The following is a 13,266-nucleotide window of genomic DNA, read 5'->3' as shown; positions in this document are numbered from 1 at the left end:
AATCACAATCGTACATAATGTCGATCAATACATACATTGTGTAGATCTAAAGTATAAAGTGCGAAAAAAATAATTTATTTATCTCGACAAATTAAGTCACAATTGGGTACGACAAACATCGGTTTAAGGGTATACACTATCGTAAAATTAAACTATAATCGACATCATATACGCCTTTCAGGCAAATACAATTCGAGAGACAGGACATTAATATAGTACAGGTCGGACTCGATTATATTAGGCTGTTAAAAAAGTCCTGCGGTATTTTTTTGAATTTTCATTTGTTCATAAAATTAGTTACAATCATCTGTTTTAAGTCAAATATGCGCCGTTTTGTTCGATGACTTGTTTCCAACGAGATGCCAACTTCATAATACCCCTGTTATAGAAGCTCGCTTCCTTATTGGCAAAAAACTCGGATAGCCAATTTTCACAGGCCTCTTTTGTGGCTAACTTCTGACTACCTAGCTCATTCGCCATGGACAAAAACAGGTGGTTGTCACTTGGTGCAAGGTCCGGACTATACGGCGGATGCAAAAGAACCTCCCATCCGAGCTCCCGGAGCTTCTGGCGCGTCACCAAAGAAGTGTGTGGCCTGGCGTTGTCCTGATGGAAGACAATGCGGCCTCTGTTTATCAAAGATGGCCTCTTCTTCATGAGTGCTACCTTCAAGCGGTCCAGTTGTTGGCAGTACAGGTCCGAATTGAGCGTTTGGCCATAGGGAAGCAGTTCATAATAAAGGGTGTGTCACATCAAATTGCATCACGGAAAAAACGCTGTAGAAATTCGCCCAGTAGACCGATCCTTTTGAAAATTTTAGACAGTAAAATAAAAACTATTAAATAACTTTTGGCATTTTCTTTTTATTCATACTTCGAGCCCAAGCCCGTATGCTCGCACCTTCCTCTTTACCCCGTCCATAAGGTTCTGTACAACGTCAGGTTGTAGTTTTTTTTGAACAGAAATCCATTTTCTCTTGAAGTCCGCCTCCGATTTGACAACTTTTGGGTTCTTCCGGAGGGCCTGCTTCATAATCGCCCAATATTTCTCTATTGGGCGAAGCTCCGGCGCGTTGGGCGGGTTAATTTCCTTTGGCACGCAGTGATCCCGTTGGCTTCGTACCACTACAACACGTCCTTTGAATAGTGGCACGAAGCGAGATCCGGCCAGAAGATGGTCGGGCCCTCGTGCTGCTTCAATAGTGGTAGTAAGCGCTTCTGTAGCCACTCCTTAAGGTAAACCTGCCCGTTTACCGTGCCGGTCATCACGAAGGGTGCGCTCCGCTTTCCGCAAGAGCAGATCGCTTGCCACACCATGTTCTTTTTGGCAAACTTGGATAGTTTCTGCTTGCGAATCTCCTCCGGAACGCTGAATTTGTCCTCTGCGAAGAAGAACAACAGGCCCGGCAGCTGACGAAAATCCGCTTTGACGTAGGTCTCGTCGTCCATTACCAGGCAATGCGGCTTCGTCAGCATTTCGGTGTACAGCTTCGGGCTCGCGTCTTCCCCACCATGTTTTGCCTTTCGTCGCGGTTAGGAGCCTTCTGAACCTTGTATGTACGCAGGCTCTCCCGCTGCTTGGTCCGCTGGACGAATGAACTTGACAAATTCAGCGTATTGGCGACATCCCGGACCGAACTTCTCGGATCACGTCTAAACTGCCTAACTACGCGCTTGTGATCTTTTTCACTGACGGAGCATCCATTTTTGCCGTTCTTCACCTTCCGGTCGATGGTTAGGTTCTCGAAGTATCGTTTTAGTACTCTGCTGACCGTGGTTTGGACGATTCCCAGCATCTTACCAATGTCCCGATGTGACAACTCCGGATTCTCGAAATGAGTGCGCAGGATTAATTCACGACGCTCTTTTTCGTTCGACGACATTTTTCCAAATTTACGAAAAATTGACAGTGAAGCATGGCCAACGTGATCTATACACTCTTATCTGATTATAAGCGAAAGCTGAAGATATAATTCCTAAAAATTAAATTTCTACAGCGTTTTTTCCGTGATGCAATTTGATGACATACCCTTTAGATTATTCCTTGACAATCCCACCAAACACACAGCAGAACCTTCCTGGCCGTTAATGAGGGCTTGGACACAGTCTGAGCCGCTTCAGCGGGCTTCGACCACGACCGTTTGCGCTTCACGTTGTCGTAAGTGACCCACTTTTCATCGCCAGTCACCATCCGCTACAGAAATGGGTCGATTTTGTTGCGATTCAGCAGCGATTCACATGCGTCGATACGGTCAAAGATGTTTTTTTGCGTCAACGTGTGGCGTCCATACATCGAGCTTCTTTGTGAATCCAAGCTTCTTCAAATGGTTAATAACGGTTTGATGACTTATCCCCAGCTCTTGGCCGATGCTACGGCTGCTACTATGCCGGTCTTTCTCGGCTAATTCAGCGATTTTGTCGCAATTTTCGACGACAGGCCTTCCGGAACGTGGCGCATCTTCGACGACCTCTACCCCAGAACGAAAACGTTGAAACCATCGTTGTGCGGTGGAAATGGAAACTGTATCGAGTCCATAAACTGCACAAATTTTATTGGCAGCTTGAGATGCATTTTTGCCTTTGTCATAGTAGTACTGTAAAATATGTCGGATTTTCTCTTTATACCTTTCAAACAAGCTATAGTATGACTCGATACAATGAATACAACTAGAACTACGCGCTTACAACGATACCTCGCGGAAATACCGCAGGACTTTTTTGACAGCCTAATATATAGTCGACCTTTTTTTTCAACAATTATTTTCAAATCCTATACATAATCGAATCTCAAGAAAACATTTTTTTTCATTAATGTATGAATGTCAAACATTAATAGAAAAATAGCTTTTTTCTGATTCGTTTAAGTATTGGTTTCGAAAATTAACGTTGAAAGTGAAATTGCGATTATATCGATTAATCGAGTCCGACCTGTACTGCGAAAAATCGTGTTACATGCTGTGGAATATCTTTCGGCAGTAAATCATATTAGATCGTAACTGAGGACATATTGCATCACATAATGAATTTGACACATCAAACATTAAAGAGAGAATTTAAACACAAGCTTTTGAAATTCTGCATTCTCCTAATAAGCTCAGTGGTATTCAGCTACTAGTACTAGTACTAGTAATTTTGTTTAAAAACAAAACACAATAGAGTTTCAAGATGGCTGTGGTGTGGTTTTATCGTATTGACCAACCTGGTAGTATACTTCGGAGCGCCTTGGTTTATTAGGCTTTGCAAGGTTTTCGAGTTGGTTTACAAATAGTATCCAATTATGTAAAGCTACGTTCTGAATTCATTGAAAGGGCTAATTGTTCTCAGATGAATGAACAAAAATTCTTTACAATTGAGATCGTTGCTATTAACTTCATGGGTTATCATTTCAAATAAACGAAACTGGGTGTTTGGTTTGTTTGATTGGGATGACTTTTTCTTTTCCTTGAGACACTAGTAAATAAGAGAAATCAGCAACCAGGATTGACGTATCCGATTGCATCTCTTTCGTATCATTTGTACGAGTTCCTACTGTTCCAACATTATATTTCAGATAGGCGTGCGAGATAGCTGCATCTCGTTCATCCAAACAACTGGGGTTCGAATCCCATCGGAGCAATTTTCTAAACCATAACTACCACTCATTTTAAAACATCCCCCTCCTTCTAAAAGTCAATTGAATATTTTCTATTTCTGCAAATATAAATGTTCTCATATATACAAATGGCGACTCGCGAGGTTGTAAAAATAATTATAACCTCATGAATGTTTTCCGCTATTTGTTTCTTTGTTTATCTGTAAGAAATCGTATATACGTATGACAATAGTCGTGCTAGATGCACACGTGAGTTGTATATTTATTGAAACAAACATTTATTAGCAAACATTTGCTATGTATGTTAGGGTGCCAATAAAAATGGTCATCTCTAATTTCGAAAAGGTACCACATAAAAAATGTTCACCATCCCGAAAAAACACCCTGTGCAAAATATCAGCTCAATCGGACTTAAGGGCGAGTGGCGCAAAGCGGTCAAAGTTTGAGTTTTTTGAAAATCAAAAAATCACCCAAGCGGGGAGTAAAAGTAATCGGAGTTTTCGATTTTTTTTGATGCCGAATGTCTTAAAATTGCATGAAACTTCAAGGTCTAGTGTCATCTCGAAAAACAAATTTGTTGTCAAAAATCGACACTCTGGGACTTTTTTCGACACTCTGGGTTTTTTTTTCGGAATACGAGACGAAACGTATGGTTTTGGGTACCAATAAAAATAGTTATCTCTATTTTTCATTCGGAACTTGCTGCGAAATGTTGATTTACACGATAATATACCCTATGCAAAATATTAGCTCATTCGATCTTCATTTATTAGTGTCACAGACGTTAAAATTTGAGTTTTTTTTTTGAAAAATCAAACATCACCGAAAAACGGGGTTTTAATGTTGATGCCAAAATTCTTGAATTTGAATTACACGTAGAGATTTACTGTTATCCAAATAAAAAAAAAGGCCAGAAAATTTTTTTTTGGCGCTTGGATGTTTTTTTGTCTGAAAATTTCGATTTTTGATCTCCCTTTGAGCTGATATTTTGCATAGGATGTTTTTTCGAGGTGGTGAACATTTTGTATAGGGTAACTTTTTGAAATTTTAGGGTCGATTTTTTCCCATACATTCATTGGCACCCTAATGTATGTACATCGCCTCCACTTGCATGTATATGCTAGTTAAGCGCATCATATACCACGGATATCTACCCAGCAGACAATAAATAATATAAAATGCCACAATTGGAGGCGATGTATACATTACAAGACACATTCGTGGGGTATATGATGCACATAACTGGCATATACATGCAAAAGTGGAGGCGTTATACGCATATTTAAAGTTATCTACTAAATACGAAGGATTTTGAAATGATGTCCGAAGAGAAGCAAAGTATTTTAATGTAAGCCACTCCCCTCGTGATTCTTCCGCCAGTCGAATGAAACAAAATGAAACATTCATTTTCTAACCGCGAAGCAGAGCTGATGTGCTAAGGCCGTTGTTTTAGCGTGTTGCGGCAGAAGTAGCGGCAGGAGTGCCAGGAGCGAAGCGATGGCAACCGTGATAGTGGACAACGAGCTTTAACACTTTGATCGCCCGTCATCCAGATGCGGGTGACACTTTTCTCGTTGAATTTGAATAGGATTTTTAAACGAAATTTGATAGAATAGGCACTTAAATGTAAATATGGTATATGTAGAATAATCAACAAATCAAAAACATAAAAAAATATTGTTTATACTATACTTTTAAACGGTTTTATTTAGCATGGCCTATTGTAAGTATGTTTTTATGTTTATCTGTAGGGTTGTTCCATATCAACAGAAAGTTAACCCCCTGTTGACCGATTGATCTGAAATTTGGAACACGCCTTCATCTCTGCTGTGGTTATAAAACTGCGTATTCCATGATCTTGAAAATCCAAGATGGCGGCCGCTACAGAATGGCGGACTACATATTTTATCTAAACCCCATCAATATGGGTATCGAACGAAAGGGCTTAACTAGTAGAATACAGTTATTTAAGAAAAATGCAAATTCAAAATGAGAATATTATTTTTCAATTCATCTATATGGGTATCAAACGAAAGGGCTTGACTAATAGAACATAGTTACTTGTGAAAATGCAAATCCAAAATGACGATATGCTTTTTTTTCAAAACCTCATCAATATGGATATCAAATGAAAAAATCTTGACTAGGTTTGGAAATCAATAAATGGAAAATCAATAAACCGTTTGAGAAAAATCACATTTTGAATGTACTGTTAAAAAATCATTCTCAAAAATAGTATTAAAAACTTTTATATTTTTATGTCGTCTGTAGTATATTCTTCTAACATATCTTCCAGGACTTCACTTGTGTATAGTTCCTGAATATCTGAATCAGAACTCGATGAGATAATACTCCAAACTTTTCTTCTAACGCTTCGCACTATTCCGTCGTCACTACTTCCCTCGTTTTCAGATATACTATTACGCCGCCCGGTAAACATTTTGAGGATGGAAAAAACACATGTGCGTCTAAGAAAAAACAAATTTGGGCCTATCCGAGTTGTGCAATTATTATTCTCATTCTCAGAAAAAAATTATAGGAGGTTGTGTCCAAGATACGACCGCATTGTTGACGTAGAACTACGCTGTTATTTTATATAAATCGCTTGTTTATACCTTCGGATATTATTCTATAATGCTGTGAAATTTTCGAAACAACTGCTTAGTAGAATAATCTTTGAAATGGTTTCTCATTGTAAAATCAGTTGACGATAATTGATTGATGATTCATTCTTGCCCTCGCAAAAAAATACACTAGCTGATCGTATGTCGCAATTTATTTCATGTGAATGCATTGAAAATTTACCTCGAACGCTATTCCGGTGGCCTTTTTCGTAATTGACATAGACTCGGCTACAGTCGATTATATACATGTTACACCAGCACCATTATTCCACATCTCATAACCACATCAATACATCTTTGGCACCGAATGGAAACAACAACAATGACAACACTAGCAAGTAACAAATACCATGCTACATGTTATTTAGTATTGCCTCAAAGCAATCGCACCTCTAGGCATCGTTCGTACAACGTAAATCAAGCGCCAAACAAGCGTTCGTCATAGCATGCATACAGAACCATACATTGGTGACTTGAAGCTACTAGGAATACAAATACTTCTCATCATTTTGCGCTATTCTCAAGGGAAACGCTTTTGTTAATATTACTGGCCTCAAAAAAAGTTGCATTACTTTCTCATGCTCGAGAGAAGCGCAGCTGTCACCCTTAATGGAGGAATTTTTGCTACTGGTAAGCGAAACCTAATCACATACAAAATTCCAGAACGACATTTACTTTCTTGGTGACTAAACAAGCAAAATAAACTCTTTTTGTTAATATCAACAACCTCGAAAACAGTAGCAATGCATCATTATGATCAATATTAGCGCAAATGCAATCCTAGTTGAAGGCAGTTTTGCGACTGGCACGCGAACCTAAATAACTTATAACATTCCAGTAAGACATTCAAGATGTTTGGTATTCCCCAAATATTTTTTTGGAGCATAACCTTAACGCCTGCTTCGCCATAACGTCAGTTTAATGCATTGATGCATTTTCAAAGGCACCAAAGAAGCCTATTTTGCTGTTGTTCGATGCGGTGTCACACTCGCGAAGGCTCGGTTCAGTGCGCGCGCTTTTCAGTACGCCAACATCGCGTGCATCATTAGATGACGCTTGCCTCGAAATTTCATTGCCCCTGGCAATGCGTTCGTTTTTTGCAGGGCTAGAGCCTGCCTTCCTCTTCTTCTTGCTCATCACACACTAAGCAAACCGTCCACTTTATGACGTGGAAAAAAAACACACGATACGAATAACGCGAAAAACGAACAGAAAAACCAAATGACGATATCCAAGTTGGATTACCACTGGTGGGGTCCAATCTTAGATCGAAGCGCAGCGAAAGCAAAGTGAACTGAATTGCTCAACAGTCCGATGCCGAATGAAAGTTTGCCTCATTCTTCTTTCTTTGTTTTTAAGAGGCTTTAAACTTGGAAGTTCATTCGCCTCTATTTTGCCTCAGCGAGATCCACTGTTTATACTCAAGGCAAATATTCCCCTTCATTCTTCTACTTTTCCTTTGTTCACGGCGACTTCAAATCCTACGATTTCCCCTTCGTTGGTCGTCGATAAGTTGCTCGTTATAGACAGCTCTGTTCGGGAAAGCACACAAATGGACAGAACAAATGTATGGAAAAATGGAAACGCTAAAGTTTTCATTAATTTTAACCATTCTCAAACCAGGGGATTCTAATGTCTAACATATTAAACAAATCTTACGGAATTTCCGAACCGTTTGGTATATAAATCGCCAAAATCCGTTCACGGCAAAAATAGTTATTAACGTTAACTTTATTTCATAAAAACGTGACCTGTTTTCTGATTCGGCGCCCTTAATGAAAGACGTAGTTCTACGTCAAAAAAAAACTTGCAACCTGCTTCTTCTTTTAGCTTTTTATCTACCACGCGCAAAGAACAATGAAGACGAATCACATAAAAAGTCGGAGTTGCCAAATGTGATATAGTTTGTGACGATTTTTTTCCCACAAAAGTGACATATGGGGCCTGATTCTCGAATACACTTCACGGTGAAAACGATATGAACGATTTACGAGTTAGTGAAGCGTCAAAGGTAATGATGGATTTCATGCAGAATGAGCACATTTCAAATAAAAATTATCAATAAAAATTAACTTCTTCGTTTCAAATTAGTGTTCAATGTGAATGGAATACTTTGTTTTCTTCATGTGATAAAATAATCTCACACAAAAATTTTATCTGAAGATAATTTGATAAGTTTTAGTGGAAAAATAATTTCGTATCCAGATGTCGGCACCGTACCGTTGTCATCGCAGATGCACTTCATTTCGTTTCCATCGTGAAGTGTATTTGAGAATCATTCCTATGTTCTTGGTATGATATATTCACAGAATCTTCGCAATCGATTGAACAGAATACACCCATACCTCGCTATAACGGCCCTCTTCAATTAAGGCACGTTTTCGACTTACGGCCTAAAATGATTCGCTATAACGGCAAAAAAAACTTTTTTCGATGTCGATATACAGAACCACTATATCGGTTCGGCATGGAATTTCTGTATACATACACATATTTTATGTAACATGAAGTTGTTTAATTCTTGTTTATGGATTATTGTTGGTTTTCGGAGTCCATCATTATTTTTTTGTACAATATGTGTATTTGTTATGTATGTATTTTTGATTTGAAAGAAACAAAAAAAAATGCATTTTAAATGATAAATCATGTTACATGTTAATTAATTTTGGTACCGATCCGAACGAATTTGTATGAATTTGTATTAGGATAATGGATTCCATATACGGCTTTTTGCTTTGCGGCCAAATTTTGCGGAACGAATCTAGGCCGTAAAGCGAGGTATAGGTGTATTGCATATTCTCCAATAAAATTGCAGTTGTTCATCGTCATCGAAGTATATAGAGCAAGTACGTTCGGTTGATTACAATTTTTTATTATCATTGGCAACACTGCACAATTCGCTGAAAAAATATTTTTATAAGATCAGCAGTTAGTTGATTTCATTCAGATTCAACAGAAAAGTAGTCCTGAATCGAACTCGAATTCATTATTATTGTTGCTCGCTTATTTTTCTAGCGCATCGAGAGTTGAATTTGGGCCCCGCAAGAAACTCAACCGATTCGCTCTGGGCGACGAATGTGTTAATTTTGTTGCAATCCTATTCTAAGAGCCTCCGCAGATTGCAAACTATCTATCGGTCAATAATTTAGATAGATAACTTATCTATAACTATAGATTAGTTATTTAAATTGACAGCCCTTGGTGTACACACCCGTTTTTTGTAAACTAACAAACTTTTTTGCTAACCAATACAATAGCAAATTCAATTAAGCTCATCATACAGCTTTCATTTAATTGTTAGACCTTTCCATAGAGAGATATTTCTGCTCGAATGTAAAATAACCTCTCCGTTTTTGATGGTGAATAATTCAATAAATAATTATCGCATTGCAAACCGCAAAGAAATTTTGTAAACTCCAATAAATTTAGTACAAAACTAATTTGTTGATTTGACGAAAAAAAATATTGGTTTTTCTAGTATTCAAGAAAATCTCCTGTAATTTTGCAAGTATTGCAGTAAGTTTTAAAGTTGGCAGGTAAATTTTCAGCCCAATGTATCGCCCAAACATCTGTGATTTCTAATAAAGTTACAACATTTCAAAAATCGTCAAAAATTTCGACTTCGCACTCTGTTCCTCTAATTTTTTGTCGAGTGTATGATGAATTTAAAAAGGTGTAGTGTAGAGGAACGAATTTCGGATCTTTCTTCGAGCTCCGAAAAAGTAAAACAAAGATTATTTTTACTATCCATTAGGGGAAAATCGGGAAAGACGGACACCCCTGTCTTCTTCTTCTTCTTCTTCTTCTCAAAGGGCCCTAACGTTCCTAGAGGAACTTCGCCGTCTCAACATAGTATTACTTGCGTCATTTTTATTAGTACTTGGTTGAGATTCCTATGCCAAATAACACGCCTTAAATACATTCTGAGTGACAAGCTCTAGAATAAGCGTGATCACAGTGCAAGTCGGAGAAAATTTCTTTGACGAAAATTCCCCCGACCAGAACGGGAATCGAACCCTAACCCCCGGCATGTTAAGTGTGACGGTAACCACTCGGCCTGAATAATTGATAAATTACATTTTTATTTTAAATTTTAATGATAAATTTTAACGATAGTAAGGAGAAGTATATGGCTAAACCTGCATTTGAGCAACAATTACCTGGTACTAAGCGGAACATGATTGTACATGTGTTGTAAAATTGAAGGCAAAAACTTCCGCTTCAGTATCAATGTCATGATCCAATCAATTGCTACTAAAACAGCAGCTAGGAATGGTACTGATGTTTGCTATTCTATTACTTCTACTTGAAACTGTCAGGGTTAGTAAGTGGCTCTTGGCTCCTGCTCTACGGTGCATAACGGAAACCAGATCGTCCAGCCGCAAATCGATTTCCTCCTCACGATTCGCTTAACACCGTGATCTTGGGGCATTGTTTTTGATGGGTTATCTATTTTCTTTTAGTTCGGTTGGGTTGATCTTTGATTCACTTTTCTAATTACCCACTTCGAATGTCAGAACGATTAGATTAGCAGAACCAGAAAAAGATTGACGAAGGATAACATTCCCAATATTTTATAGCTTGAAAACTTCCGTGCTCATCAATTTCATAATTTTCCAATATCTACTTCTATTTTCAGATAAAGCGAAATTTTCTACGGGATCACCCACCTGCAGCCGATCGCATAAGATCAGCTGGATCTTGTCCGTTTTAGTGACATCGATTTACACAATCCGCTTAAGTTAGCTCGCTAGTCTCTCGGAGGACAAAAATTATTTCCCACCAAAGGCCGTACTAATAATAACTGGATGCTTCACGATGCTTCACGATATGATAACCACCAGTGTTGGTTCATCGATTCCACCAGCAAAAAAGAGTGTCTAAGATGTACTTATTTTATGTAAACAAGTTGAGATAGGCTGTGTAATTCTAGTTGCGTATTGAGGAAAAGAAGTAGACGATTTCGATGGATATACGGTATATTTATTTATTTTATTAAAATGCTTCGATTTGCGCTGTAATGTGAATGTTTTCGTTTATGTTATCCACGATTTGAATCAAAGCCATATAAATTTAGTTTTAGTGTAAATAAACAACAGAATGCAGTCAAAATGAAAATCATTATTTCCATAAAGTGAAATATTTCATCATGAAATCTGTAGCAGTTAAAGAACGCCTAGCATGTATGCAATGCAATGTAAGTCACCGTACACTGCTGTCCAAATGTTTCATCCAATAGCTTTAAGAACCATTATTTTGTTGTCCAACAAAAACATATTTTGAATTGGTATAATATTTTTTACTGTAGAGAAATATACAGTACTGATAGTTTACTAAAAACTATGGAATTTTTACTTAAACTTAAACTTAACTTAAACATTTTTTTTATTGTTTTTATTCTAGGGCAAACCGTCCTCGAGATATAAAATAATATAAAACAATATAATATACAATAATGTTAGTGAAATCTCTACATGATGTCGGAACCTTAGTCATAATGTCCAGCAGCAGTATGCATTTTCTAATGTATGACGAGCATGGAATTGGTTAAATCTCGAGAACGGTTGGTCCTAGAATAAAACGTTATGTATAGGTTTCCATATTGAATCGTATTTAGATTCGTATGTATATTCCATTGTGTTTCTTCTGTTGAATGGTAACGATTTCACAAAGTATTCAAATTTCATAAATTTTCAAAACATCATATCTCCATTCTATAGAGTCCGACACGGCACCATTATACGTCAAACTTTGCTAAATTGCAAGGGTTTTCCAATAAGAATATTTTAAAAGAGTAGAGTACTTTCAAAAGGGTTAACCCTTTATAAGATATTTGAACGTTTGATTAACTCGTTTACGGGTAGGGCAGGGCGGGGCTAGTTGTCCATAGAGGTAAGTTGGTCAGTGACGATATCTTGAAATCTGAGCGTCCAAAAAATTAGCGATCTATGGATGAAAAAGAGCGAATTGCTGATGTGATAAAATAAGCAAATTTGAAAAACTTTTTATTAAGTAGACTAAAAAATACAAACATGTTGCCTATTTTTCCAAAAATCATTCACTGTTTGCGCATTATAAAATTGGTTCTGAAAATGGTTAAAAATCATGAAAAAAAATCGGTTCTAACGTAAAACAACAGCTTATTGTATGTATTAGTTTTGAATGTTAATAGAAATTGCTTTTAAAAATATTTCCATTGAATTTTCATGAATATCCTTTTTCATATACAGAGAGGCTAGTTGGTCACACAAATTGTTCGCTTGAGAGCAACGCATATAAAATTTTCAGGTATGCCGCGTTTCAATACGCAAGCTCGCTATACGGCCGCTCTTTATACGACATTTTGTTATCACGGCCCTCTTCAATTCAGGCACGTTTTCGATTTGCAACCTAAAATGTTTCGTTATAACGGTTCAGGATTGTTTCAAAAATCAATCTTGTACAGAAGTGAAAAAATATTTGCGAGACTATAACTTAAGCAACAACAAAATTAAGTATGTATACATACACATATTTGATGAAACATGAAGTTGTTTCATTTTCATTTATAGATTATTGTTGGTTTTTATGTATGTTGTATGTATTGTATGTTTTATGTTTATGTTATGGATGTATTTTTGTTTTGAATGAAATAAATTGAAATGAATTTAATTTTCGATTCAAATGAAATAAAAATGAAAAGATAAAATACATTTTGAATGATAAACCATGTTACATATTTCACAACTTTGGAACCGATCTGATTGAATTTGTATGAATTTGTATAAAAATAATTGATTCTTTATACGGCTTTTCACTTTGCGGTCAAATTCCATGGAACCGATATACGTTTACTGCTAGACCCAGTGTATTTGAAACGAGAAATCTGATACCAACCATCGCCCAAACCACTTGCAATATAATTGTCATATTTATACTTTTTGCTGTAAAATTTTCATTAAATATAATAAACGCTATTATTAAATATCAGAACTCACAATAATGTATCGAGTACTGTTGCATACCTGGAGGTTATTTCAATATACTTTGGGGCGAACGGTACAAATGTCAT

General features: G+C 37.0%; 1 protein-coding gene across 4 annotated transcripts in view; it reads left to right on the top strand.

Annotated features, from left to right (window-relative positions):
• LOC129761787 (uncharacterized) overlaps positions 1-11,921 on the top strand; it is a 33,039-nt gene extending 21,118 nt beyond the window's left edge. For all 4 annotated transcript variants that reach the window (XM_055759558.1, XM_055759556.1, XM_055759557.1 and 1 more), the window contains one exon: positions 10,855-11,921. In XM_055759558.1, the coding sequence (XP_055615533.1) occupies positions 10,855-10,961 (107 nt within the window). In that variant the 3' untranslated portion in view covers positions 10,962-11,921. The remainder of the gene's footprint in view (positions 1-10,854) is intronic.
• Positions 11,922-13,266: the final 1,345 nt, after the last annotated feature.

The sequence above is a fragment of the Toxorhynchites rutilus genome, chromosome 1, assembly GCF_029784135.1.
Source record: "Toxorhynchites rutilus septentrionalis strain SRP chromosome 1, ASM2978413v1, whole genome shotgun sequence".
NCBI classification, from domain to species: domain Eukaryota; kingdom Metazoa; phylum Arthropoda; class Insecta; order Diptera; family Culicidae; genus Toxorhynchites; species Toxorhynchites rutilus.
The sequence above is the reverse complement of the archived record's forward strand: the minus strand, read 5'-3'. Positions and strand labels throughout refer to the sequence as shown.